This window comes from Scyliorhinus torazame, chromosome 6 (assembly GCF_047496885.1).
Source record: "Scyliorhinus torazame isolate Kashiwa2021f chromosome 6, sScyTor2.1, whole genome shotgun sequence".
Classification (NCBI taxonomy): domain Eukaryota; kingdom Metazoa; phylum Chordata; class Chondrichthyes; order Carcharhiniformes; family Scyliorhinidae; genus Scyliorhinus; species Scyliorhinus torazame.
This window is the reverse complement of record NC_092712.1, coordinates 101,442,043-101,465,770: the sequence shown is the minus strand read 5'-3', so window position 1 is coordinate 101,465,770 and position 23,728 is coordinate 101,442,043. Positions and strand designations below refer to the sequence as shown.

Genomic DNA, 23,728 nt, shown 5'->3' with positions numbered 1-23,728 from the left:
GTTCGGTAGGGTTGGCTGCCATTTTCCCGACATGGTTTAGTGAGCATAAAATGAAGCATCTGCTCAAGCGCTGTTGTGTCTCCTCCTTTAACCACGCCTACAACGCTGATGAAAAATGGCAATCTGACCTTGTGGAATGCTGATTTCAGTATCCCTTATAATAAAAACACTGCTTTAAGCAAATCTCAATGTTCTACAGCCAGCACCATCGCAAATAGTTTTACCCACTTCTTTTTTTCTCCCCCATTTAATTTTCTATCGGATCTCTTCCCTTTTCCCTTGAAGATGTTGATTTGTCTCTGCATATGGTTCCATAGGCAGTGATGTTTATCTTTCCCAAGTGGCCACTATTCATGTTTGAACTCAGCAGATGTGTGTCAGTAAGTTATTCATCCCATGTGCCCTCACTGAGTGTCCAGGCATGCTTATTTCCAGTGATGTTTCTGCTACAATGGGTAGCTAACCTATTCCTAGTCTTGGCACTTTGAAGCCAGCTGCAATTTCCCTGTCACTATCCTGGATAATATCAGTCAACACAGGGCAAACCTGAAATGGAACTTGCGAGCTTTTGTGATTTCTAAGTCGAAAACTCAATTCACTGTCCTAACCTACTGAACCAGCTGAGCATTTAGTCTCACCTCACATCACTACCACTCAAGGAAGGTCATTCTGTTGAGTACAGTAATTGTAAGGTGTCAGCAGGTTTACAGGAATTGTGCTGCAGAAAACACTTCTGGATTATTAGCAAAATGCTGAAAGGTTAAAGTGCTCGAGAAACAAGTCTCTTGACAAGTTTATCATACTGATAAGAATGCAATGTTAAAATCCGACTCATTACCTTTGTAAAATGATGGCCTTGTAGATTTTGTTACTCTTTTCATATGTTGGGATTAACTGTTCCTAATGGTAGGAAATAACTCAGCACCTCGCACATTTTTGCAAGTTGAGCTTTTAATTCCGAAGAAAAGCCTTTGTAAGCACTTCCTTCCCCGAATCTTGAGCTTCATTTACGAAAGGGAAATTTGTGTTTGACAAATACATTAGTATTTTTTTGAGGCTGTAATTAACAGGGTGGATTAAAGGGAAACAGCTGTAGCATACTTGGATTTTCAAGAAGGATTTGACAGGGCTCCACATAATTGGTTAATACATAAATGGCAGGATTCTCCGTAGGTTGATGCTGAAATTGGGAAATGCGATTGGGCGGAGAATGGATCCCGATGACAAAATGCACTTTGACGCCAAATGGCAATTCTGCGTCACCTCGACAGTGACGTTAATGCGTTCCAGCACCCACGTGCATGTCATTAGCGGGTCCGACCTGGTATTCTCTGGGGCCTCCGTAATTCTCCGCCTCCGATGGGCTGAATTCCTGACGGCGAAGTTTACTTGTGCTTTTAAAAATTGTGAAACCGAAGTCATGGCCGTGAGGGAGAGAGAAGAGGTAGGACACCAAGAGGCGCGATGGCGGGCTGCCAGGCCGGTCACTGGCTGGGCTGGCTAGGGGGGGGGGGATCTTCCAGGCCTGGGGGAGGGCGGTGTGACGGGGAATGGGCCATGTGGCCGGGGTGACCCCCCATGGGACACAGACACGGACCGCCATTGCCGCAGCCTGCATGGCAGTCATCTTGCTGCGCACCCCACAGATCACCCATCTTGGTCTGCAGAGTGACACCGGCCGTAAGGGTGCCCCCACACCCCCACCCCTACACTTCTGACCCACTCTCCATCCCACCCTCTGCCATCCAACCCCCCCCCCCCCCAATCTGCCGGCGAGGCATCAAGCGGCCCACTCAAGGGCAATGTCAAAAGTAGTCCTTATGGGGGCGCCGGATGGGGGCCATGGAACGTACAGCTGACAAAGACAGCACCAGCTGATGATACCTCTGGCAGCAGGGGCGGGTGCCAGGGCTAGAGTCCCCAGGCTGTCAGGCACCAATGAGGCCACAGGTACGGATATGGGGGGGGGGGGGGGGAGACATGTGGGGGCAGAGTACGCAGTGCCAACCAGGGGCACCATGTAGCCCATTGGACCTGGTTGGGCACAGGGGTACGCAGCATGCTAACAGGTTGGCCTTTCACACCCTGCAGACAATGGATCTAGGAATTCAACCAGCACTGGTGGCCTTCCTCCTAGTCGCCACAGCCCTGGAGGATAGCTGGAGCTGCTCAAGGAGGAGGAAGCTGCAGCAGCGGAAAGTGCCTCATAGAAACAGGAGGCATCCACCCAGGATGGCGAGCCGGCCGCCCAACAGGCCGAGGAGGAGGATCTGCAAAGGAGGCACACCATGAGGCCTCGTGTGTACCGGCAGAGTCTGTCATTCGAGGACCCGCTGGACCGGACACCCCGTCGAAGACTCCAGCTGAGCAGGGAAACAGTGCAACATATCTGCCAGATCATGGCTCACTTGGCACCGCAGGGGGATGGGTAGCACATCCGCTCACAGTGGACGTCAAGGCGACGGTTGCCCTGACCTTTTACGCCACGGGCTCCTTCCAGGCACTGAATCAGGTCCTCTCAGAGAGCTCGGTGCACAGATGCATCCGCGCCGTCACGGAGGCATGCCCAGTCGGCACAATACATCCATTTTGATATCGACCGAGCCCACCAGGATGCCGGCAGCGGGGTTTGCCCCGGGTCCAGAGGGTGATCAATGGGATGCATGCCCCCTCAGAACACCTGCAGATGACAGGCAGCTCTTCACAAACCAAAACGGGTTCCACTTGATGAAAGTACAGCTCATATGTGACCATCAGATGCGCATCATACACCTCTGTGCCTGATAAGCAGGCAGTGTGCACAACGCCATCATCCGGGCACAGTCAATGATTCCTAACATGCTTGAGACCCCCCCCCCCCCTCCCCCACCCCCACCCCTGCCGGCTTGGGGGCTTGGCTCCTGAGTGACAGGTGTCATCCATTGCGGTCATAGTTGATGACGCCTATCTGGAGATCACAGACCGATGCAGAGACCCGCTACAACGATGCCCATGCAGCGCCTTGGGGTGTGATTGAGCTTCGGCTCCTGAAGATGTGATTCAGGTGTCTGGACTGCTCTCCAGTATGATACTGAGTGGCCGACAGCAGCACCTGCAGGTGTTGAATGCTTTCCGACAACCCCCATGTAGTCCCTGGATCTGGAACTGCATTTCCGCTATAGATGGGATTCTCTGTTCCAGAAGCCTGAAAGCTGGATGACAGCTAGTTCCTGGGGTCAGCCTGCCCTCCGACCATCTGCCCCCTCGGGAGCTTCTACCTCCACTTGCTGTACCAGAGCAGCTTTGTGGTGCACACCAGAGGGTGTCCCAGGAGCCTCTTAACTAAAGTGCTCAACCAAGGTGAGTGTCTCTGGGATGGTGGAGGGTGTTGGAGACAGCTGTGACAGGAAATCTTAAGGCAATCCAATGCATGTAGCCCAGAGGGTGGGTAGCTGGTGGCCTCAATGCCCAGGGAACCCGACCATGGCGGCCAGTATGGGTGCCGGCATGTGATGCAGGGTGGGAGTTCCGAGGAAAGTTGGATCCAGAATTGACTGAGTGACAGGAAGCATAGGGTGATGGTGGGGGGGGGGGTTTCTGACTGGAAGCCTGTGTCCAGTGGATTCCCGCAGGGATCAGTGTTGGGGCAACTGCTGTTTGTGGTTTATAGCAATGATTTTGATAGGAATTTAGGAAGGTTGATCAGTAAGTTTGCAGATGATACGAAAATTGGTGGGGTGGCAAATAGTGAGGAGGACAGCCTTCGATTACAGGAGGATATAGACGGGCTGGTCAGACGGACTGATTAGTGGCAAATGGAATTCAATCCAGATAAGTGTGAGGTGCATGACTTGGGCAGGACAAACAAGGAAAGGGAATGCATGTTATATGGCAGGTTCCTGGGAAGCACCGAGGATCAGAGGGACCCTGGTATGCATTTACACCGGTCCCCTAACGTAGCAGGGCAGGTGGATATAGTGGTTAAGAAGGCATGTGTCCAGGCATATTAGCAGAGGCATAGAGTTTAAGAGCAATGTGGTTATGCGTTGTATAAAATGTTGGTTAGGACACAGCTGGAGTATTGTGTGCAGTTCTGGAATCCACATTATAAGAGGGATATGATAGCACTGGAAAGGGTGCAAAGGAGATTTACCAGGATGTTGCCTGGGCTGGAGAGTTTCAGTTTTGAAGAGAGATTGGATAGACTTGAATTGTTTTCCTTGGAGCAGAGGAGATTGAGGGGGGACATGATTGAGCTGTATAAAATTAGAAACGGCATGGATAGAGTAGACAGGAAGAAACTTTTCTTCTTGGGGGGGCTCGGTAGCACAGTGGTTAGCACAGTTGCTTCAAAGTTCCAGTGTCCCAGGTTCAATTCCCGGCTTGGATCACTGTCTGTGCGGAGTCGGCACGTGAAATGAAAAAATGAAAATCGCTTATTGTCACAAGTAGGCTTCAAATGAAGTTACTGTGAAAAGCCCCTAGTCGCCACATTCCGGCGCCTGTTCGGGGAGGCTGGTACGGGAATTGAACCGTGCTGCTGGCCTGCCTTGGTCTGCTTTCAAAGTCAGCGATTTAGCCCAGTGCTAAACAGCCCTCCCCTTGGTTCTCCCCTTGTCTGCGTGGGTTTCTTCCGGGTGCTCCGGTTTCCTCCCATAGTCCAAAGATGTGCAGATTAGGTGGATTGGCCATGCTAAATTGCCCTTAGTCTCCAAAAAAAAGGTTAGATGGGGTTACTGGGTTGCAGGGATTGGGTGGAGGTGTGGGGCTTAGGTAGAGTGCTCTTTCCAAGGGCCGAATGGCCTCCTTCTGCACTGTAAATTCTATGATTCTGTGATTACTGACCAGGGGCATAGATTTAAGGTAAGGGGCAGGAGGTTTAATGGGAATATGAGGATAAGCTTTTTTAACCAGAGGATGGTGGGAGTTTGGAACTCACTGCCTGAGAGGGTAGTCAAGGCAGAGACTCTCATAACCTTTAAGAAATATTTAGATGTTTACTTGCAATCCCAGTGCCAAGACTATGCGCCAAGTGCTGGAAAATGGGATTAGAATATTTAGGCGGTTGTTTTTGACTGACGCAGATGTGATGGGCCGAAGGGCCTTTTCTGTGCTGTAGGATTCTACGACTATGACTCTAAATCTCGCAAGAGGGCCATAACAGGATTTGTGCTCAGGAGATCTCGGTTTGAGATCTCTCTCCACCCCCCACCCCCCCACCCCCCAGTCCGGAAAGGGCAGGAACATGATTTTCATCAATTCACATGGATTTTAATAACATTAGCCAGCTTTATGCCCTGTGTAATGTCACCCCCCCCCCCTCCCCCCCACCATATCTTGCTGGCGTGACGTCACACTGGCGTGAATCACTACTGGAGGCAGTGTCAGAATAAATTCCAATCCTTCAACTTCATGCATCTTCCTCCTCCCCCTGCCCCAAACACCTGCCAGTGGGGGAGGGGTATACATTTCAGGCCTATTTTGCTGTTCCTTCATATTGTTGCTGGGTCAAAATCTGGAAAACTCCTTCTAAACAGCACTGTGGCTGTACCAGCATCGAATAGACTGCAGCAGTCCACCTTCTCAAGAGTAAAAAATGCGGACTTTGTCAGTAATTCTTATTTCCAGGAAGGCATAAAACAAAATATCTATATGTAGATTTTTATTCATAGGGCTGGAAGAGATATGGAACATACTGCTATTTTATTGGAGAGACAGTAAAGACATTCAATGATGCATCCATCATGTGCAAGAGTCAGAATTCATTCCTTGTTAACATTGAAGAAAGGTAAGTAATGTTGCATCTGAAATGTGCAGAGAACTGCTACAGATAATGTTTAGATTTTACCGGAAAGTGATGATATAACACAAAATGATGCTAACACCAATCTGAAATATATTTCAATTTGACAATTCATTGGGAGAATTTAAGGAGCAGCTTAAATATTCTTATCCCTTGTGTTATTCTGACTGAAGTATTTAGATAAATTTCCTTTAAACTTCAGACTATTGGTTACACATGGGGATCATTGATAAAAACTGGTTGGTGCATTGTAAGAAGTTGGTATACATTTATCATACAGTACCCAGAATTCCAATACACTGTGTAGCCTATTAGTCCCAGATACCACCAAAGGAAATGTGTCCATGCTGATTAGCGATTGTTAGCTATCAATAATTCAACAATATTTTATCATTCCCTGTAAGTGATCACCCTCAAACACCTTACATGAAATAAACGTCTCTTATATTCCAGTGAACTACATATTGATTGTAAACAAACAATGCCAACCAAAGGCACAATTGAGAACAACTGCATAATCATTTGGTAATGAACTGTGAAGTGAAAATTCAATTGCAGAACTAAAGTCAAAGTGGGAAGCAAAAACATCCTCAACACTTGAGTGGTAATCCAATGGTGCAGATGGTCTGCTCATTGAGAACCCAGTAATTTCTATCCCATCCATTCATTTCTCAGGAATATTGATTTATTCAAAATAAACACCAGCTAATATGTTAATTTTGTTCATCTGTGGACAGATGAGCCATTATCAGAAACTAGTAGGCAGGTAGAAAAAAAACTACCAGGCATTGACTACCGACACAAAGCAACCAATTAAAAGGTTGGACTGAAACTATACCAATCAGGAACCAACAATTGCCGCAAAACCATGATTTCAATGAGCAGATATGTTTCTTTATCAACTGCGTACACCAAAATATATTAATTATTACATTGTTATGGGCCAGGGTTTAGAAACTCCAAAGTATATTGTGAAGTCCACCTGAACTACAACCTTTATGTTGACTTTGGCGAGGAGGAGCACAAGAGCCTTCCCTTCAGTGTGATTCAACAGACTCCCTAGGCACTTAAATCAAAACAAGCTTTATTCAATGAACTTACTTAACATATATATACACACACAGCAAGAATTTTTATCAATTACAAACAAAAAGACGCCACCCAGCCCCGGTAATCTATGTATAACATTTAATGACTTCCCCCTTAACTGTTCCAATTCAAAAACAAAATTCCATTAACCAAAAACACCTTCCCAAGGGTGTGGCCCAGCACACTGTATTCTCACTTGACTAAAACTGGTCTTGGTCCCTGTGATTCGAATCTGATTTTCAACCAGCAGATTCAAATTCCTTTCGGAAAGCAATTATACCTCCAAAGCCACCACCAAGGTGATTTTTACTGGAACAGATATTTAAAATGAAACTAGAGGGAGAGAGGCCAAAACATTTCTTTCTCCTCTCTATAGTCCACAGCAGTCAAAAACTGAAAGCAAAACCAAAAATCTCACAGCCACTTCCCAGCTCCACCCACAAAATGACATCACTGAAGCCATGTGATAAGACATAAACCGTCCTTAAATGGGCACTCACATGACAACATAAAGACATGAAAATACTTTTCTTGCTATGATCTTGGACTAGATAGCCTGTAATTATCTGTATTCCATTTGTATCCTCAAGTTTTCAGGTATTTCTCCAATTTGTACGGAACTCAGGAAATATCTATGAATTCATCGCTAATGTTTTGCTTAAATCATCAAAATTAAACTTTACATTGGTCACTAATTACGGCACATTTGATTCCGGCTCCAAACCCTGATTTATTTCCATAAATCTGTGCTTACTAATCATGTTCATTAATTTGCACATGCCTATCTGATCCTTGACTTTCCTGGCCCCTTTGCTTTTGGCTTGGACAACAGTCAACTTCACATAAATCATTCTGTAACGTGAGGATCCACATGCCAGAACCACTTGCCTCCCCAACTCACTACACTCCCACCCCACCACCTCCACCTCCCCCCATTTCCAACATTCCCTGCCTCAGTACCTGCTTAAAACCTGGCACGTCGGTAACATTTTCCAGTTCTGACTGAAGGTCAGCAACCCGAAATGTGGTTAACTCTGTTTCTCCTTCAACAAGTGTTCACGGTGTTTTCTGTTTATGTTTAAGATTTCCAACATCGGCAGTATTTTGTGTCAGAACAACAGATCACTTGGACATTAATTTTCAAGGAAGAGTGTTCTAGCGTTATAGGATATTGGTGCGATCCAATTTTGAGGCTATTACCTTTCACCAATTATATGATAGATTGAATTATGACAGATGGGTTTTAATACAAGTGTAGGGTAATGTATTTGGGGTATGCATTAGTTATTCTAAATGTGTATGTGATGAAAGGGTCGGTCTGCTTTTCAGAGTCTAAAAGGAACACGGTTTGGAAGCGATCATTGGGCATACTAAGCATCTGCACTTATTAAATTCAGTGTAATACGTATTTGCTAAGTATTTCCTGATTTTATTGGTCATATTAAGCATTTACAAGCCTGATGAGGCGGATGGCTTCCTTCTGTGTTATCTCATTTTCTGAAGCTTGAACATTCGAATTGGAGTTTCGGCTGTATGAATAGCTTTTCTTGCCCCTATGGAGGGAAACTAGTTTTTCGATCTCTTAATACTTTTTCTTAATTCCAGATATGAGCAAGCTTTTCTGACAAGCTTAATTGGTCTGCGGCCTGAAACATATTTTTGGATTGGTATAAAATCTGATCCAGACAACAAAGGAGCCTTTTTGTCTGTGAATGGAGGGCCAATGTCATTTACACATTGGAATATCAATATGCCAGGTGAGCATTAAGCATTATGTGTCTCTGAACATAGCATCTTGTTAGATTTCATTTATTGTCTGATACATATATACGTATATTTTACTGAATTGTTGTTGCACTTTTTCCTCTACTGGGCAACAGGATAAACAGAAACCCGAGGTGAACGTTGATGAATGCATCAGGGGTTCACCCACCGGTTTGAGAATTGGTGGCACCCTGAGCTACTTTTCTCCAGGAGGCTCCCCATAGTTGCAAGTTAATTGTGTCATGCCTCTCATGCAAACTAGCACCCACCCATTAGGATGTAAATTCCACCCCGCCAAGAGCTGCTGGCCAATCAGAGACCAGGAGCTCTCCAGGACAGTGGTACTGGGAACAATCGTCACTGCTGGTGCTACACTCAGGGTTTGGCCATTGAACTCAGGTACAGGTGAGTGGGATGGGGGTCATTGGGAAGAGATCAGTAGCAAGGGAAGGTGGAGGGTTTCAGAGCAAGGGAAGGGTGTGTGCCTTTCAGCACTACCCCCTTCTCCTCCCCCCACCCCACCCCCCACCCCACCCCCACAACTATATTCCCATTGCTGGGTCCCTTGATTGGGCATAGAGTGTCTGGGAACAAGCCCTATGAAGCTACAGGCAGACCTGAGGTTTGCTGGGTGGCATCCTCTGCATGGCGAGAAACCCAACCTGCCGCTGGTAGAAAACCAGCAGCGGTGGGTGAGATCCCTTTGGGGCAAAGTTCAATATTGGGAAGGAAACTCATGAGATTGGGCGACGCGTCAGTTTTACATATCCCCCGATATTAGGCTGGCTCCTTTGAAGTTATTGAGAGTAAACTTAGGTGTTAAGAGTAAAACCAATGCTTCACCTGATCCCATTAGTTTCTCAATGGGTGCGCTGGGTTAAAATTTGTCCCCTTCTCTCCACATTATAAGAAGGAAATATCCCCAACTTGGTGTCAATTATCATACCCCAATATATAATATTGTACCTGAATAAAAATAATATGGTTAATTAATTTATTGCCCATTTTCAAGTTAAATCCAATGGTTTCAATTGTTTGAAGAGTGTTGGTGTTTCTTACCTGTTAGTCTATTTGGTTCCCTAAAGAATTTTGATATTCAAACTATCATTCACAGGAAGAAAAGCTGGATGCGTTGGCATTGCAACCAGAACTGCTGCTGGTTTATGGGGTATTTATGACTGTACGAACAAGGCAAAATATATCTGTAAACACTGGGCGGCTGGTGCAACATCCCCTCCAACTGTACCAACAACTATTGCCACAACCTGTTCAGAAGGCTGGGAAACATATGAAAATTCCCGATACTGCTACAAAGTGAGACCATTGAACATTTAAATTCTGTACTTTTACAGTTTTGCATTTCATAACTGTGTGCGCCATCTTTTTAAAAACAGCCAATTGCCAACTTGGGGGATATTTTGACTTCCTCATCCAGCAGACACTTCCCATTGGGCGAGTGAGCAATAAAAATGGTGAATTACCAACTTCACCCATAAACCAATTCCCTGATTTTATTTTGTTGTGTAAAATGCCCAGCTGTTACACTTATGCAACTCAGGATCCTATTAGATCACTAGGATCTCAATGCCATCTTAACCAAAAAGACGGCAGTAACCACTCCAGACTGGTGCCAGGGGTGGCACTGTGGCACAGTGGTTAGCACTGCTGTCTCACACCGCCAGGGATCCGGGTTCAATTTGGCCCATGTGTTGTGCTGGCCAAATGAGTTATCCAACCTTATCCCACTTTCTAGCTTAGTCTGTAGGTTACGGCACTCCAGGTGCATATCCAAGTACTTCTCAAATGTAATTGGGGTATCTGCCTTATCACCCTTACAGACACTGAATTCCAGACCCCTCACCACCTTCTGGAGGAAAATATCCCCTCTGCTCCTCTCTAATTCTTCCACCAAATACTTTCAATTAATATTCTCTGGTTATTGATCCCCTTGCCAAGGAAAGTAAATCCTTCCTATCCACTCAATCAATGTCCCTCAAAATTTTTTATATTCCAATTAAATCGCCCCTCCGCCTCCTCTGGTCCAAAGAATACAATCTAGACTATCCAACCTTTCGTTGTAGCTAAAACTTTCCAGTCCTGGCAACATCCTCGTAAATCTTCTCTGGCCCTCCGGCGGCAGCCATGGAGTGAGTGATCACACATTTGGTAGCTACCGCTCAAGATAATATTTTTCGCTCCTTTCCCCGTCCGAAGAGCGAAGTTTTTGATGGAAAGAGGTGTAGGAGCGCCCGGAGAAGGCGTAACTTCTCTAGTGTGGCTGGTAGATGGATCCACGAACTAGGAGTGCGACAAGAAGAAAGGAGCTGTTGGTGCAGGAGAGTTTTGTGGTGCGCCACAGGTAAGGTTGATGGAGGGCAACGGGCTTGTCCTGCCGGCCCAGTGGTCAATGGAGCAGTTGGTGGAATTTTCGAATGCTACGTTCAGCCAGCAGAGGGAGGAGGCCTTGGAGGACCTGGCCAAAGTGGTAGAACCGGTTAAAGCAGGTATCGAGAGAGTGGAACAGAGGCTGGAGTCCAGGGCCGGGCGGTCCTGAATGATGGGGAGGTGATGGGGGAGCAAGAGGAGCAGTTCGCCTCGTTGGTGGCTGAGGTGGAAGTGATGTGGGAGACCCAGAAGAGGCTGAAGGAGAAGATGGACGATCTGGAGAACCGCCCCAGAAGGCAAAATTTGAGTATTGTGGGGATGCCCAAACGCATTGAAGGTGCGGAGGCTGGCACCTATGTGGCCAAAATGTTGAACAGTTGATGGGGGAGGAAGCCTTTGACCGGCTCCTGGAGGTCAACCGAGCGCAGAGGGTGCTGAAGAGGAGGCCGCAGGCGGGGGAGCCGTCAAGGGCAATGGTGTGATTGCACCGCTTTCTGGATAAAGAGAAGATTTTTTGGTGGGCGAGGCAGGAAGTGCACCTGGGAAGGGAACGAGCTGCGGGTAAATCAAGACCTGGGAGCAGAACTGGCAAAGAGGAGGGCCGGGTTTAACTGGGTCAAGGTTGCCCTCTTCAAGAAGGGGGAGAAGTTTGGAGTGCTGTACCGGCCCGCCTCTGGGTGACTTTTCAGAATGGAGAATATTATTTTGGTACGCCAGAGGAGGCGATGGAGTTCATGAGGGACAATGGACTGGCAGGAGAAGGAGGACATTGAACTTTGGAGGAGTTTGTGAGGAGGTTTATTTGTTTTCAGGAAACCTTTCCTCTTGAAATGTTCTGTTGGTTTTGCTGGCAGGGTGTTTGGAGGACAGGTTTCTCCAGACGGATTATCAAGGGTGAGTGCAACTTTTCTGATTTATGTAGGAGCATGATTGGGGGGGGGGGGGTGGTAGTCAGTAATATGGGTATTACGGTACCTAGGTTGGAGGTACCTGATGCTGTAAGATCATTGGTGTTGGAGGTACCTGATACTGTAAGATTATTGGTGAAGCCTGCCTGCTGGTTCCGCCCAGTAAGGCGGAGTATAAGAGTCTGTGTTTCCCTAGCTGCTGCATTCTGTACCTGCGCTGCTGGGGGAAACATCTAGTTCAATAAAGCCTTCAATTGTCCTACAATCTCGCTTCGGGGGTTATTGATCGTGCATCAATTTATTGAACTAGATTTGAAGCATGGAGCTCCGCATCAATCCGCAGTGTCTGCAACTTAGCCCCCATGCGGCAAACTCAGCGGCGACCTTTAAACACTAGCTGGCGTGTTTCAACGGATACATCAGGACGGTCACAACTACACCCACGGAGGACCAGAAACTGCAAGTTCTCCACACAAGGGTGAGCCCAGAAACCTACACGCTCATCGAGGAGTGGACGGTTTCGAGGCTGCGATAACCCTGTTGAAAGGACACTACATTCGCCCAGTAAATCAGGTTTACGCCTGACATCTTCTAGCTACCAGACGACAAATTCCGGGGGAATCGCTAGACGAATTCTACTGCGCACTGCTGGTACTAGGTGGGAACTGTGACTGTCCGCAAGTTTCTGCCAACGACCACACCGAACCTTTAATCCGGGTCGCCTTCGTTGCAGGTATGCTGTCCTCGCAGATCCGCCAGCGGCTGCTGGAAAAGATGCTAGATCTCAAGGAGGCATGGGCCCTCGCAAGCTCCTTAGACGTAGCCTCCCGCAATGCCCGAGCGTACATCCCCGACCGCGCGGCAGCCCCATGGGCAGTGTGGACCCCACCCGCAGCCGATTCCGACACATCCCCCAACCCACCACAAGCTTGTGCCGCTCGGCTGCCAGGCAACCCCGGGGGGCCCCGATGTTATTTTTGCGGGCAAGCCAAACACCCCCGGCAACGCTGCCTGGTCCACTCCGCAACTTGCAAGGGCTGTGGGATGAAGGGGCATTTTGTGGCGGTATGCCAGGCTCGGGCGGTCGCCGCTGTCTCCGGAGGTGAACCGGGGCCGCCGCCATTACCCTCATCGCAGGCCACGTGTGGACCCCGGGCGCCGCCATCTTGTCGCCCAGAGACCACGTGCGATTCGTGGGCGCCACCATCTTGCCCACCCCCGGCCATGTGCGACCCGTGGGTGCCGCCATCTTGACTGGAGTCGCAAGACCCCGATTCGGATGACCGCACACCGCCCGAGGAAATCCATCAGCTTCTGCCACGACTTGCCTCGGTGACTCTGGACCAGTCACGGCCCCGAACTCTTTTGACCGCTACGACGACTGTACTCATCAACGGACACAAGACATCCTGCCCGATCGACTCCGGGAGCACAGAGAGCTTTATACACTCCAATACGGTAAAGCGCTGCTCCCTCACTATACACCCAGTTAACCAGAAAATCTCCCTGGCCTCCGGGTCTCACTCTGTAGAGATCAAGGGGTACTGCATAGCTAACCTCACAGTCCAGGGAAGAGAGTTTAACAATTTCCGACTCTACGTCCTCCCTCACCTCCACGCTGTCACACCCCTGGGATTGGACTTCCAATGTAACCTCCAGAGCTTAACCTTTAAATTCAGCGGCCCTATACCCCCTCTCACTGTCTGCAGTCTCGCGACTCTCAAGGTCGACCCGCCTTCCCTGTTTGCAAACCTCACCCCCTATTGCAAACCCCTCGCCACCAGGAGCAGACGGTACAGTGCCCAGGACCGGCTCTTCATCAGGTCGGAAGTCCAGCGGTTACTGAAGGGAGGTATTATCGAGGCTAGCAACAGCCCCTGGAGAGCTCAAGTAGTGGTTGTAAAGACCGGGGAGAAGCACAGATGGTCATCGATTATAGTCAGACCATCAACAGGTATACACAGCTCGACGCGTACCCTCTCCCCCGCATACCTGATTTGGTCAATCAGATTGCACAATACATGGTCTTTTCCACGGTGGACCTCAAATCCGCCTACCACCATTCGCCCGGACGACCGCAAGTACACTGCATTCGAAGCAGATGGGCGGCTCTACCACGTCCTAAGGGTTCCTTTCGGTGTCACAAATGGGGTCTCGGTCTTCCAACGGGAGATGGACCGAATGGTTGACCGGTACGGTTTGCGGGTCATGTTTCCGTACCTCAACAACGTCATCATCTGCGGCCATGACCAGCAGGACCACGACACCAACCTCCGCAAATTTCTCCATACAGCCAGTCTCCTTAACCTGACCTATAACAAGGAGAAATGCGTATTCAGCACCGATCGTCTAGCCATTCTTGGTTACGTAGTGCACGATGGAGTCATAGGTCCCAACCCCGAACGCATGCGCCCCCTCATGGAGCTTCTCCTCCCCCACTGCTCCAAGGCCCTGAAATGCTGCCTGGGATTTTTTTCATATTATGCCCAGTGGGTCCCCAATTATGCGGACAAGGCCCGCCCACTACTCCAATCCATGATTTTCCCCCTTGCGGCAGAGGTCCGCCAGGCCTTCAGCCGCATAAAGGCGGACATCACAAAGGCCACGATGCACGCAATCGATGAGTCCCTTCCCTTCCAAGTCAAGAGCGACGCATCCGATGTAGCTCTGGCGGCCACCCTCAACCAAGTGGGCAGGCCCGTGGCGTTTGTCTCACGCACCCTCCATGTCTCCGAAATCCGTCATTCCTCCGTTGAAAAGGAGACCCAAGCCATAGTAGAAGATGTGCGGCATAGGAGGCATTACCTGGCTGGCAGGAGATTCACGCTCCTCACTGACCAATGGTCGGTAGCTTTCATGTTCGATAATGCACAGCGGGGCAAGATAAAGAGCGATAAGATCTTACGGTGGAGGATCGAGCTCTCCACCTATAACTACGAGATCTTGTATCGTCCCAGGAAGCTAAACGAGCCTCCTGATGCCCTATCCCGTGGCACATGTGCCATCGCACAAGTGGACCGACTCCAGACCCTTCACGATGACCTCTGCCAACCGGGGGTCACTTGTTTCTTCCATTTTATCAAAACCCGCAACCTGCCCTACACCATCGAGGAGGTCAGGACCGTCACCAGGAACTGCCAAATCTGTGCGGAGTGCAAGCCGCATTTATACCGGCCAGAGAAAGCGCACCTGGTGAAGGCTTCCCGTCCCTTTGAACGCCTCAGTATGGACTGAAAGGGCCCCTCCCCTCCACCGACGGCAACGTCCTGAACGTGATTGACGAGTACTCCCATTCGCCATCCCCTGCCCCAACATGACCGCTGTCACCGTCATTAAAGCCCTCCACAGCATCTTTACCCTGTTCGGTTTCCCCGCCTGCATCCACAGCGATAGGGGGTCCTCCTTCATGAGCGACAAACTGCATCAATTCCTGCTTAGCAAGGGCATTGCCTCAAGCAGGACGACCAGTTAGAACCCCCGGGGAAATGGGCAGGTGGAGAAGGAGAACGGAACGGTCTGGAAGACCGTCCTACTGGCCCTACGGTCCAGGAATCTCCCAGTATCCCGCTGGCAGGAGGTCCTCCCGATGCACTCCACTCAATTCGATCACTACTGTGTACCACGACCAACGAAACACCTCATGAACGTCTCCCTGTCTTCCTTAAGAAGTCCTCCTCCGGGACCTCGCTCCCAACCTGGCTGGCAGCTGCTGGACCAATTCTGCTCCGCAAACACGTGCGGGCACACAAGTCGGACCCATTGGTTGAGAGGATACACCTCCTTTCTGCTTACCCTCAGTACGCCTATGTGGTGTACCCCGATGGCCGGCAGGATACGGCCTCCCTCCGGGACCTGGCGCCCGCTGGATCCCCACCCACACCCCCCTCACCAACCCCATCCACCCTCCCACCAGTGCACACCACGGCTGCCCCCTTCCCAGGGGGATCGGTCCTTCCACTGGTCCCACCCAGCGGTGATGAAGCTGAAGACGCCACGCTCCTGGAGTCACGGATGCCCGAGCCGGCACCTGCATCACCGCCGAGACTGCGACGATCACAGAGGACGACCAGGGCCCCCGATCGACTAATAGCTTCATTATGAAATGTATCTGTAAATAATTACCTGTAAATAATTTGTGTGACATGTAAAAAGGCAAAACACTACACCACCGACGGGTACCGCCATAACCTCCACCACTGTATAACGCAAGGCCACTACCCACGCCAGACTCCTTTTTTTAATGGGGTGAATGTGCTAGTCGGTAATAGGGGTATTACGGTACCTAGGTTGGAGGTACCTGATGCTGTAAGATCATTGGTGTTGGAGGTACCTGACACTGTAAGATTATTGGTGAAGCCTGCCTGCTGGTTCCGCCCAGTAAGGCGGAGTATAAGAGTCTGTGTTTCCCTAGCTGCTGCATTCTGTACCTGCGCTGCTGGGGGAAACATCTAGTTCAATAAAGCCTTCAATTGTCGTACAATCTCGCTTCGGGAGTTATTGATCGTGCATCAGGGGGCACCATGCTAGCTGGGTAGGCTAGTTAACAGGAGTGCAGTGGGAGACTGCCAGGGGGTAGGTGTAGCGGAGGTTTTTTTTGTTGTTTGGAAGGGGGGAGGGGTGCTGACAAGGTTGTGGTTGCTGAGGAGCAGCTGAAAAGGGGATGACAATGGTGGTCATCGAAGGGTGGGCCGGGAGGGTCTCGTGACACGGGCCGGGGGCTGACCCAAAAAGGATCTGGTTGATCAACAGGGAAGGGAGGCGAAGAGTCCCCCAACCAGCTGGTCACCTGATGAGTCTGAAGGCAGACATGGCCTTTTTGCAAGAGACACACCTGAAGAGAGGAGGCGGGATTCTCTGCTCCTGGGACTAAGTGGCCGCGCCGTCGTGAACGCCGTCGGGCACAACCTATTCTTGCCCCTACAGGGGACCAGCACGGCACTGGAGTGGTTCACGCCGCTCCAACCCGCGCATGCGCAGTTGGGGCAGCTCATTCCTGCGCATACGCAGTTGGGCCACGCCATCCTGCGCAATTGCGGGGAACTTCTTACGCGCGCCAGACCCTCACCAACATGAGGTCGGTGTTCAGGGGCCAGCTGCGGAAGGAACAAGGCCCGGGGGGGGAGAGGCTGGCCCGCCAATCGGTGGGTCCCTGATCACGGGCCAGACCCCATCGGAGGAGTGTAGGAGCGCCCCCCCCCTGCACAGTTCCCGCCGGCAGTAACCAGGTGTGGACAGCGCCGGCGGGACTGTCATTTTTTTCGCCGGCCGCTCGGCCCATTCGGGCCAGAGAATCACCGCTCGCTGTTTGCGGCGATTCTCCGAGTGGCCCGGCCGACTCTCGTGCCGCTGGTTTCGGGGGGGGGGGTGGGAGAATCGGGTGCGGGTGTCGGGGCGGCGTGCCGCAACCCGCGCGGCGCCCTGGCGATTCTGCCACCTGGCGTGGGGGGGGGGGGGAGAATACCACCAGGGGATCAGACAAGGTTGAGGAAAGGATGAGTGTTCCACTCGGGACTGGACATGAAGACGAGGGGGCTGGCAGTGCTGGTGAATAAGCAGGTGGAATTCGAGGTAGGGAGCAGATTGTGGTGGGGGTGGGGGGAGGTTCGTGATAGTGAGTGGGTAGCTGGAGGGGTTGTCGGTGGTCCTGATAAACGTTTATGTCCCAAATTAGGATGTTGTAGATTTCAGGTGACGTGTTCTAGGGAGGATTCCTGACCTGGGCTCGCACCAGTTGATCAGGGGGGGGATTTTAATACGGTCATAGAGCCAAATTTGAACCGGTCGAGCCTAGGGTCGGGGAGGGTGTCAGCAGTGGAGAAGGAGCTGAAGGGATTTATGAAGCGTATGGAGGGGGGTGGACCAGTGGAGGTTTGGGAAGCCGAAGGGAAAGGAATTTTCATATTTTTCCCATGTGCTCCGGGTGTATTCCTGGATTGACTTTTTTGTGGTGGACAGGGTGTTATTGGCGGGGGTGGTCAACGATCGTGTCTCCTACCACACGCCGCACTGGGTGGATTTGCAAGTGGACCGGGGGGGCGCCTAGCGCCCGCAGCGGAGGCTGGATGTCGGGTTGTTGGCTGATGAGGAGGTGGATGAGCAGGTGAGGGCCGGCGTCTGGGGGTATGTGGAGCTCAATGACACGGCACCACGCTGTGGGAGGCACTCAAGGTAGTGGTACGGGGGGAGTTTATTCTCAATTTGGGGGCATAGGGAGAAGACGGAACGGGCAGAGGTGGCAAGGCTTGTGGAAAAGATTCTGAGGGTGGACAGGAGGCACTCAGTAGGTGGGGCTGCTGAGGAGAGGCAGAAGTTCCAGATGGACAATATATGAGTATGGTGGGAAGACGAGTAGGATGCTGTCCCACCAGCTGAGAAAGCAGGAGGCAACGAGGGAGACGGACAGAGTAAAGGACGGAACGGGACAGGTGGTGTTGGACCTGGTGGGGTTAATGGGGTGTTTGAGGTTTACAAGGATCCAGAGCAGTGTGGAACATACTGTCCGATATCGCTATTGAATGTAGATGCCAAGTTGCTAGCGAAGGTGTTGGCAAATTGAGGACTGTGTTCTGGAGGTGATATGCGAGGACCAAATGGGGAGTTTGTGAAAGGAAGACAATTGTCGTCACTGAATGTGAGGAGACTGCTCAGTGTAATTATGATGCCTCTGGAGGGGCAGGAGGTGGAGGTGACAGTGGCAATAGACGCCGAGTGGACTGGGAAGGCGGCGCAGGGACGGTTCGGGTTCAGGCAGGGGCTTGTTGCTACATAGGGCACCGGTCGCAAGTGTGAGGATGAACCAGGTGACTTCGGGATATTTCGGGCTGCATCGCAGGATGAGGCAGGGGTGCCCGCTCTCCCATTGCTATTTGCCTTGGCTATAGAGCCATTGGCTATAGCGCTTAGAGCTTCCAGGAATTGGAAAGGAATTGTGCAGAGGGGCGTCGAGCACAGGATTTTGCTGTACGTGGACAATCTGTTGTAGTATATTTTGGACCCACTGGGTGGCATTGGGGACATTATGGGGATTTTGGGGGACTTTGGCCGATTCTCTGGGTAGAAGTTGAACATGGGAAAGAGCGAGGTGTTCCCGATTGAGACTACAGGGCAGGAGAGGAGGTTAAGGGAGTTGCTGTTTAAGGTAGTGGGCATCCAAGTGAAGTGGGGTTGGGAGCAGTTGCACAAGCTAAATTTGACTCAGCTGGTGGAGCAACCTGCCAGCTAGGTTCATACATTTTCTTATGCTTTGTCCAAAGGTATTTGAAGATTAATAACAGATACTCTTTCCCATCTAGACTTTTGTAAAATCTAAGGATACTAAGAAATCGTGGTCTGAAGCACGTGATTATTGTCGAGCTGTGGGTGGAGATCTTGCCAGCATCCATGATCATTCTGAAGAAAGATTTCTCTGGAATAAACTAGTGTAAGTATTTAATGTCACTCGTTCACCCCCACATAATACCACAGCAACTCGGACCAATACAATATTAGTTACAATAGGAGGAATTCTAACATGGATGAACATGTGGGATTAGATGCAGTTGGGGGAATTCCGAGCACATTGCGAAGTTGGCTTCAGCCTGTTGGCTCACAGGAAACAGGTTGATTGGCATTTTAACTTTGTTAATGAGGTTGTTGGCCTCTGATTTAACTTGCTTTTCATGTGTAACAAAGGTCAATCGGGTTTCCCTGGCCTCTGGAAATCTAACAGCTCAGGAGAGGTGAGAACCTCGTCAAGAAGATGGTAATTGCCTTACAGCAGTGCTTGTGGGTCAGGAGGTGTAGAAGTGCCCATTACCATTGCGACAAAAGCCCCAACACAAAGGTCTCCAGGGGTCAAGGATTGGAAGTAACTGGTTCTATAGCTTGCCCTGAAGTGTTCCCTTCCCAAGTAGCAAGCAATTCTGTTAATCAGGGTGTCAAGTACCTAAAAGCATGTTGTGTCGTTAAGTCTCCAATCATGAAAGATAGTTAAGGGAAATAATTCCATTGATTGGAGTCATATCAAGAGAAAGAAAGATGGTTGTTGGAGTTTGACAATCTCTGCTACAGGACATCTCTGCAGGAGTTCCTCATGATAGTGCCCTCAGCCCAAATATAGAACCATAGAAAATTTACAGCACAGGAGGCCATTTGACCGATCCTGTCCCTGCCAGTCCAAGAACACTCAGGTTACCGCCCACCTTCCTGCACTCGGTCCATAGTCCTGTAGCCTTCAGCACTTACGGTACTGATCCAGGTACTTTTAAAAAGAGTTAGGGTCTCTGCATCCACCACCAACTTGGGCAGCGAATTCCAAACTCCCACTTCTCACAGTACTCCAGTTGTGGCCTCACCAGTGTTTTATACAGTTCCAACATCATGTCCGTACTTTTATATTTGATACCTGTACCAATGTCACAAATAGGCTTACATGAACAGTGCAATGAAGTTACTGTGAAAATCCTCTAATCGCCACACTCCAGCGCCTGTTCGGGTACACTGAGGGAGAATTCAGAATGTCCGAATTACGTAAAAGCACGTCTTTCGGGACTTGTGGGAGGAAACCAGAACACCCAGAGGAAACCCACGCAGACACGGGGAGAACGTGTAGAATCTGAAAAGGCAGTGACCCAAGCCGAGAATAGAACCTGGGACCCTGGTGTTGTGAAACAACCGTGCTAACGTCTGTGCTAACTAATTTGCTGACCACTGATGTGAGACTAACTGGCCTATAATTGTTTGGAATTTCCTTCGATCCCTTTTTAAACAATGGAATGACATTTGCATTTCTCCAGTTCACCGGTACCTCTCCTGTACCTTGTGAGGATTGGAAAATCATCCTCAGAGAATCTGTTCCCTGATCTACTTCCACAGCCTTAGAAACAATCCACCTGGCCCTGGCGACTTATCAACTTTCAAGGAATCTGATACTTCGTGTACGTCCTCTCTCTTTATGATTATTCAGTCCAATATCACAATGTTCCGCTTGGATTACTATAACTACATCATCCTTTTCCTTTGTAAACATGGGGACAAAATATTCATTTAAATTCCTTCCCACAGCCTCTGCATCTACACACAAGTTCCCTTCTTCATCTCTGATAGGTCCTACTTTTTCCCTTACGAACCGTTTACCATTACTATATTGGTAAAACATCTTGGGCGGGATTCTCCGTCCCGCCGCACCAGAAATCTCCATCTTGCCAGCTGGCCAATGGGGTTTCCCATTGTGGGCAGCCCCACGGGTTGGGAAACGCCCGGGCTACCGGCACAACGGACAGTCCCGACAGGGGACAATCCCTCCCCTTGTTCTTACAGGCAGAAATGTGCCTACATATTTGTTCTTCTATCTCCTTTTCACTATTTGGGTGTCTGTAGTATACTCCCAGTAGTGTGAGTGCCCTTTTTTATTTCTAAGCTCACTTCACAAAGCCTTGTTTGTTGACCCGTTTAATATACCATCCCTTCTCAAAACTGGAATTGATTTTTAACCATTCGTGCTGCCCCTTGACATTTTTAATCTCCCACTCTATCATGTCTGAAGACTCTATAACCAGGGATATTGAGCTGCCAATTTTGCCCCTTCTTTAGCCAGGTTTCCGTTTTAACAATGACATTCTGCTGTCATGTGTCTACCTATGCCCTTCACCCATCTACCTTGTTTGTAATACTCCTTGCATTGAAGTATAAACAATTTATCCCATCAATTTCCCTTGCTGGACCTTTTTTGAACTTGCTTATCCTGTAATTCCAAGTCTATCACTACATCTTCTACATCACTAGGTAATGTTCGACCTCCATTTTCCTGATCTGAATCTGACCTATCAGATCCTACTCCTGGGATACCATCCCCCTGCCACACTAGTTTATATACTCCCTAACAGCATTAGCGAAAGCCCCATCTTCAACTGCTTCATAAATTACCTTCACTCAAAATAAGGTGAGAAATAGGAATGTTCACTGATGATTGCACAGTGTTCAATACCATCTGCAACTCCTCAGACACTAAGGCAGTCTGTGCCTGCGTCAGCAATACCTGGACAACATTCAGGCACAGAAAGATAAGTGACAAATAATATTCATGCCACGCAGTGCCAGGCCAAACCCATCTCCAACAAGGGAAGATCTAACAATTCTCCCTTGACATTCAATTGCATTACCATCACTTAATCTCCCACCATCAACATCCTGGGTATTACCATTGACCATAAACTGAACTGGTCCAGCCAATAAATACTATGGCTACAAGAGCAGGTCAGAGGCTGGGGATTCTGCGGTAAGTAATTCAGTGCCTGACTCCCTAAAGCCTGTCCACCATCTATAAGCCAGAAGTCAGGGGTGTGATGGAATACTCTCCCCCTGCTTTGATGAGTGCAGTCCAACACTCAAGAAGCTTGATATCATCCAGGAAAAAAAATCCACTTCATCGGCACCCCATCCACCATCTTAAAAAGTCACTCCTTTCTCCAAAGATGCACAGTGGTATTTTACAAGTTGCACTACAGTTACTCACCAAAGCACCTTCCAAACACGTGTCCTCCAGCACAAGGGTCGCAGATGCAGGAGAAAACCACCGCCTGCAACATCCTCTCCAAACCACACACCATGCTGACTCAGAACGTTATCGCTATTCCTTCACGGTTGGTGGGGCAAAAGCCTGGCACTTCTTCGCGAACAGCAGTGTGGGTGTACCTGCGCCACATGGACTCCAGCTTGGCCAGAAGGCAGCTCGCAACCACCTTCTCAAGGGCAATTAGGAATGAGTAATAAATGCTGTCCTTACCAATGATGCTCAGATCCCATTAATACATTTTAAAAACGCAGACAGGGACTGTTCCAGGTTTCCCCTCTGAAATTCCATTAACCATACACCTCCCCACCCACCACTCCCCTCATTGTCACACTAGATGCAGGCCAATATTATTTGGTTATAGTCATAGAGACAAGGTTTTATAGCACAGTAAAAACCTCTTTGGCCCAACGTGTCTGCACCGTCCATCAAGCATCTCTCTATCGAATCCCATTTTCCATCACTTGCTGTGGCATTCTAGGTGCTCAACCAAATATTTCTTAAATGTGAGAGGGTTCCCACCTTTACCACCCTTTCAGGCAGTGAGTTCAATATTGGGTTGAAAATTCAAATTCCCTCTAAATCTCCTGCTGCTTACCTTAAATCTACGCCCTTGATTATTGACCCTCTACTAAGGGGAAAAGTTCCTATTCACCCTGGCTATATCATTATTTTGTACACCTCGATCAGGTCCACCCCTTAACCTTCTCTGCTCTAATGAGTTTGCTAGTGTCACACGGGAGGGTTTAAACTAGTATGGCAGGGGGGTGGGCACGGGAGCAATAGGTCAGAAGGTGAGAGCATTGAGGGAGAACTAGGGAATAGGGACAGTGTGGCTCTGAGGCAGTGCAGACGGGGAGAAGTTGCTGAACACAGCGGGTCTGGTGGCCTGAAGTGCATATGTTTTAATGCAAGGAGCATTACGGGTAAGGCAGATGAACTTAGAGCTTGGATTACTACTTGGAACTATGATGTTGTTGCCATTACAGAGACCTGGTTGAGGGAAGGGCAGGATTGGCAGCTAAACGTTCCAGGATTTAGATGTTTCAGGCGGGATAGAGGGGGATGTAAAAGGGGAGGCGGAGTTGCGCTACTTGTTCAGGAGAGTATCACAGCTATACAGCGAGAGGACACCTCAGAGGGCAGTGAGGCTATATGGGTAGAGATCAGGAATAAGAAGGGTGCAGTCACAATGTTGGGGGTATACTACAGGCCTCCCAACAGCCAGCGGGAGATAGAGGAGCAGATAGG

The 23,728-nt window shown here is 49.4% G+C and overlaps 1 protein-coding gene across 1 annotated transcript in view; it reads left to right on the top strand.

Annotated features, from left to right (window-relative positions):
* mrc1a (mannose receptor, C type 1a) overlaps positions 1 to 23,728 on the top strand; it is a 245,320-nt gene that overhangs the window by 96,912 nt on the left and 124,680 nt on the right. The window contains exons 10-13 of the mRNA XM_072508574.1: positions 5,652 to 5,767; positions 8,477 to 8,628; positions 9,750 to 9,949; positions 19,221 to 19,348. Coding sequence (XP_072364675.1) covers positions 5,652 to 5,767; positions 8,477 to 8,628; positions 9,750 to 9,949; positions 19,221 to 19,348 — 596 coding nt within the window. The remainder of the gene's footprint in view (positions 1 to 5,651; positions 5,768 to 8,476; positions 8,629 to 9,749; positions 9,950 to 19,220; positions 19,349 to 23,728) is intronic.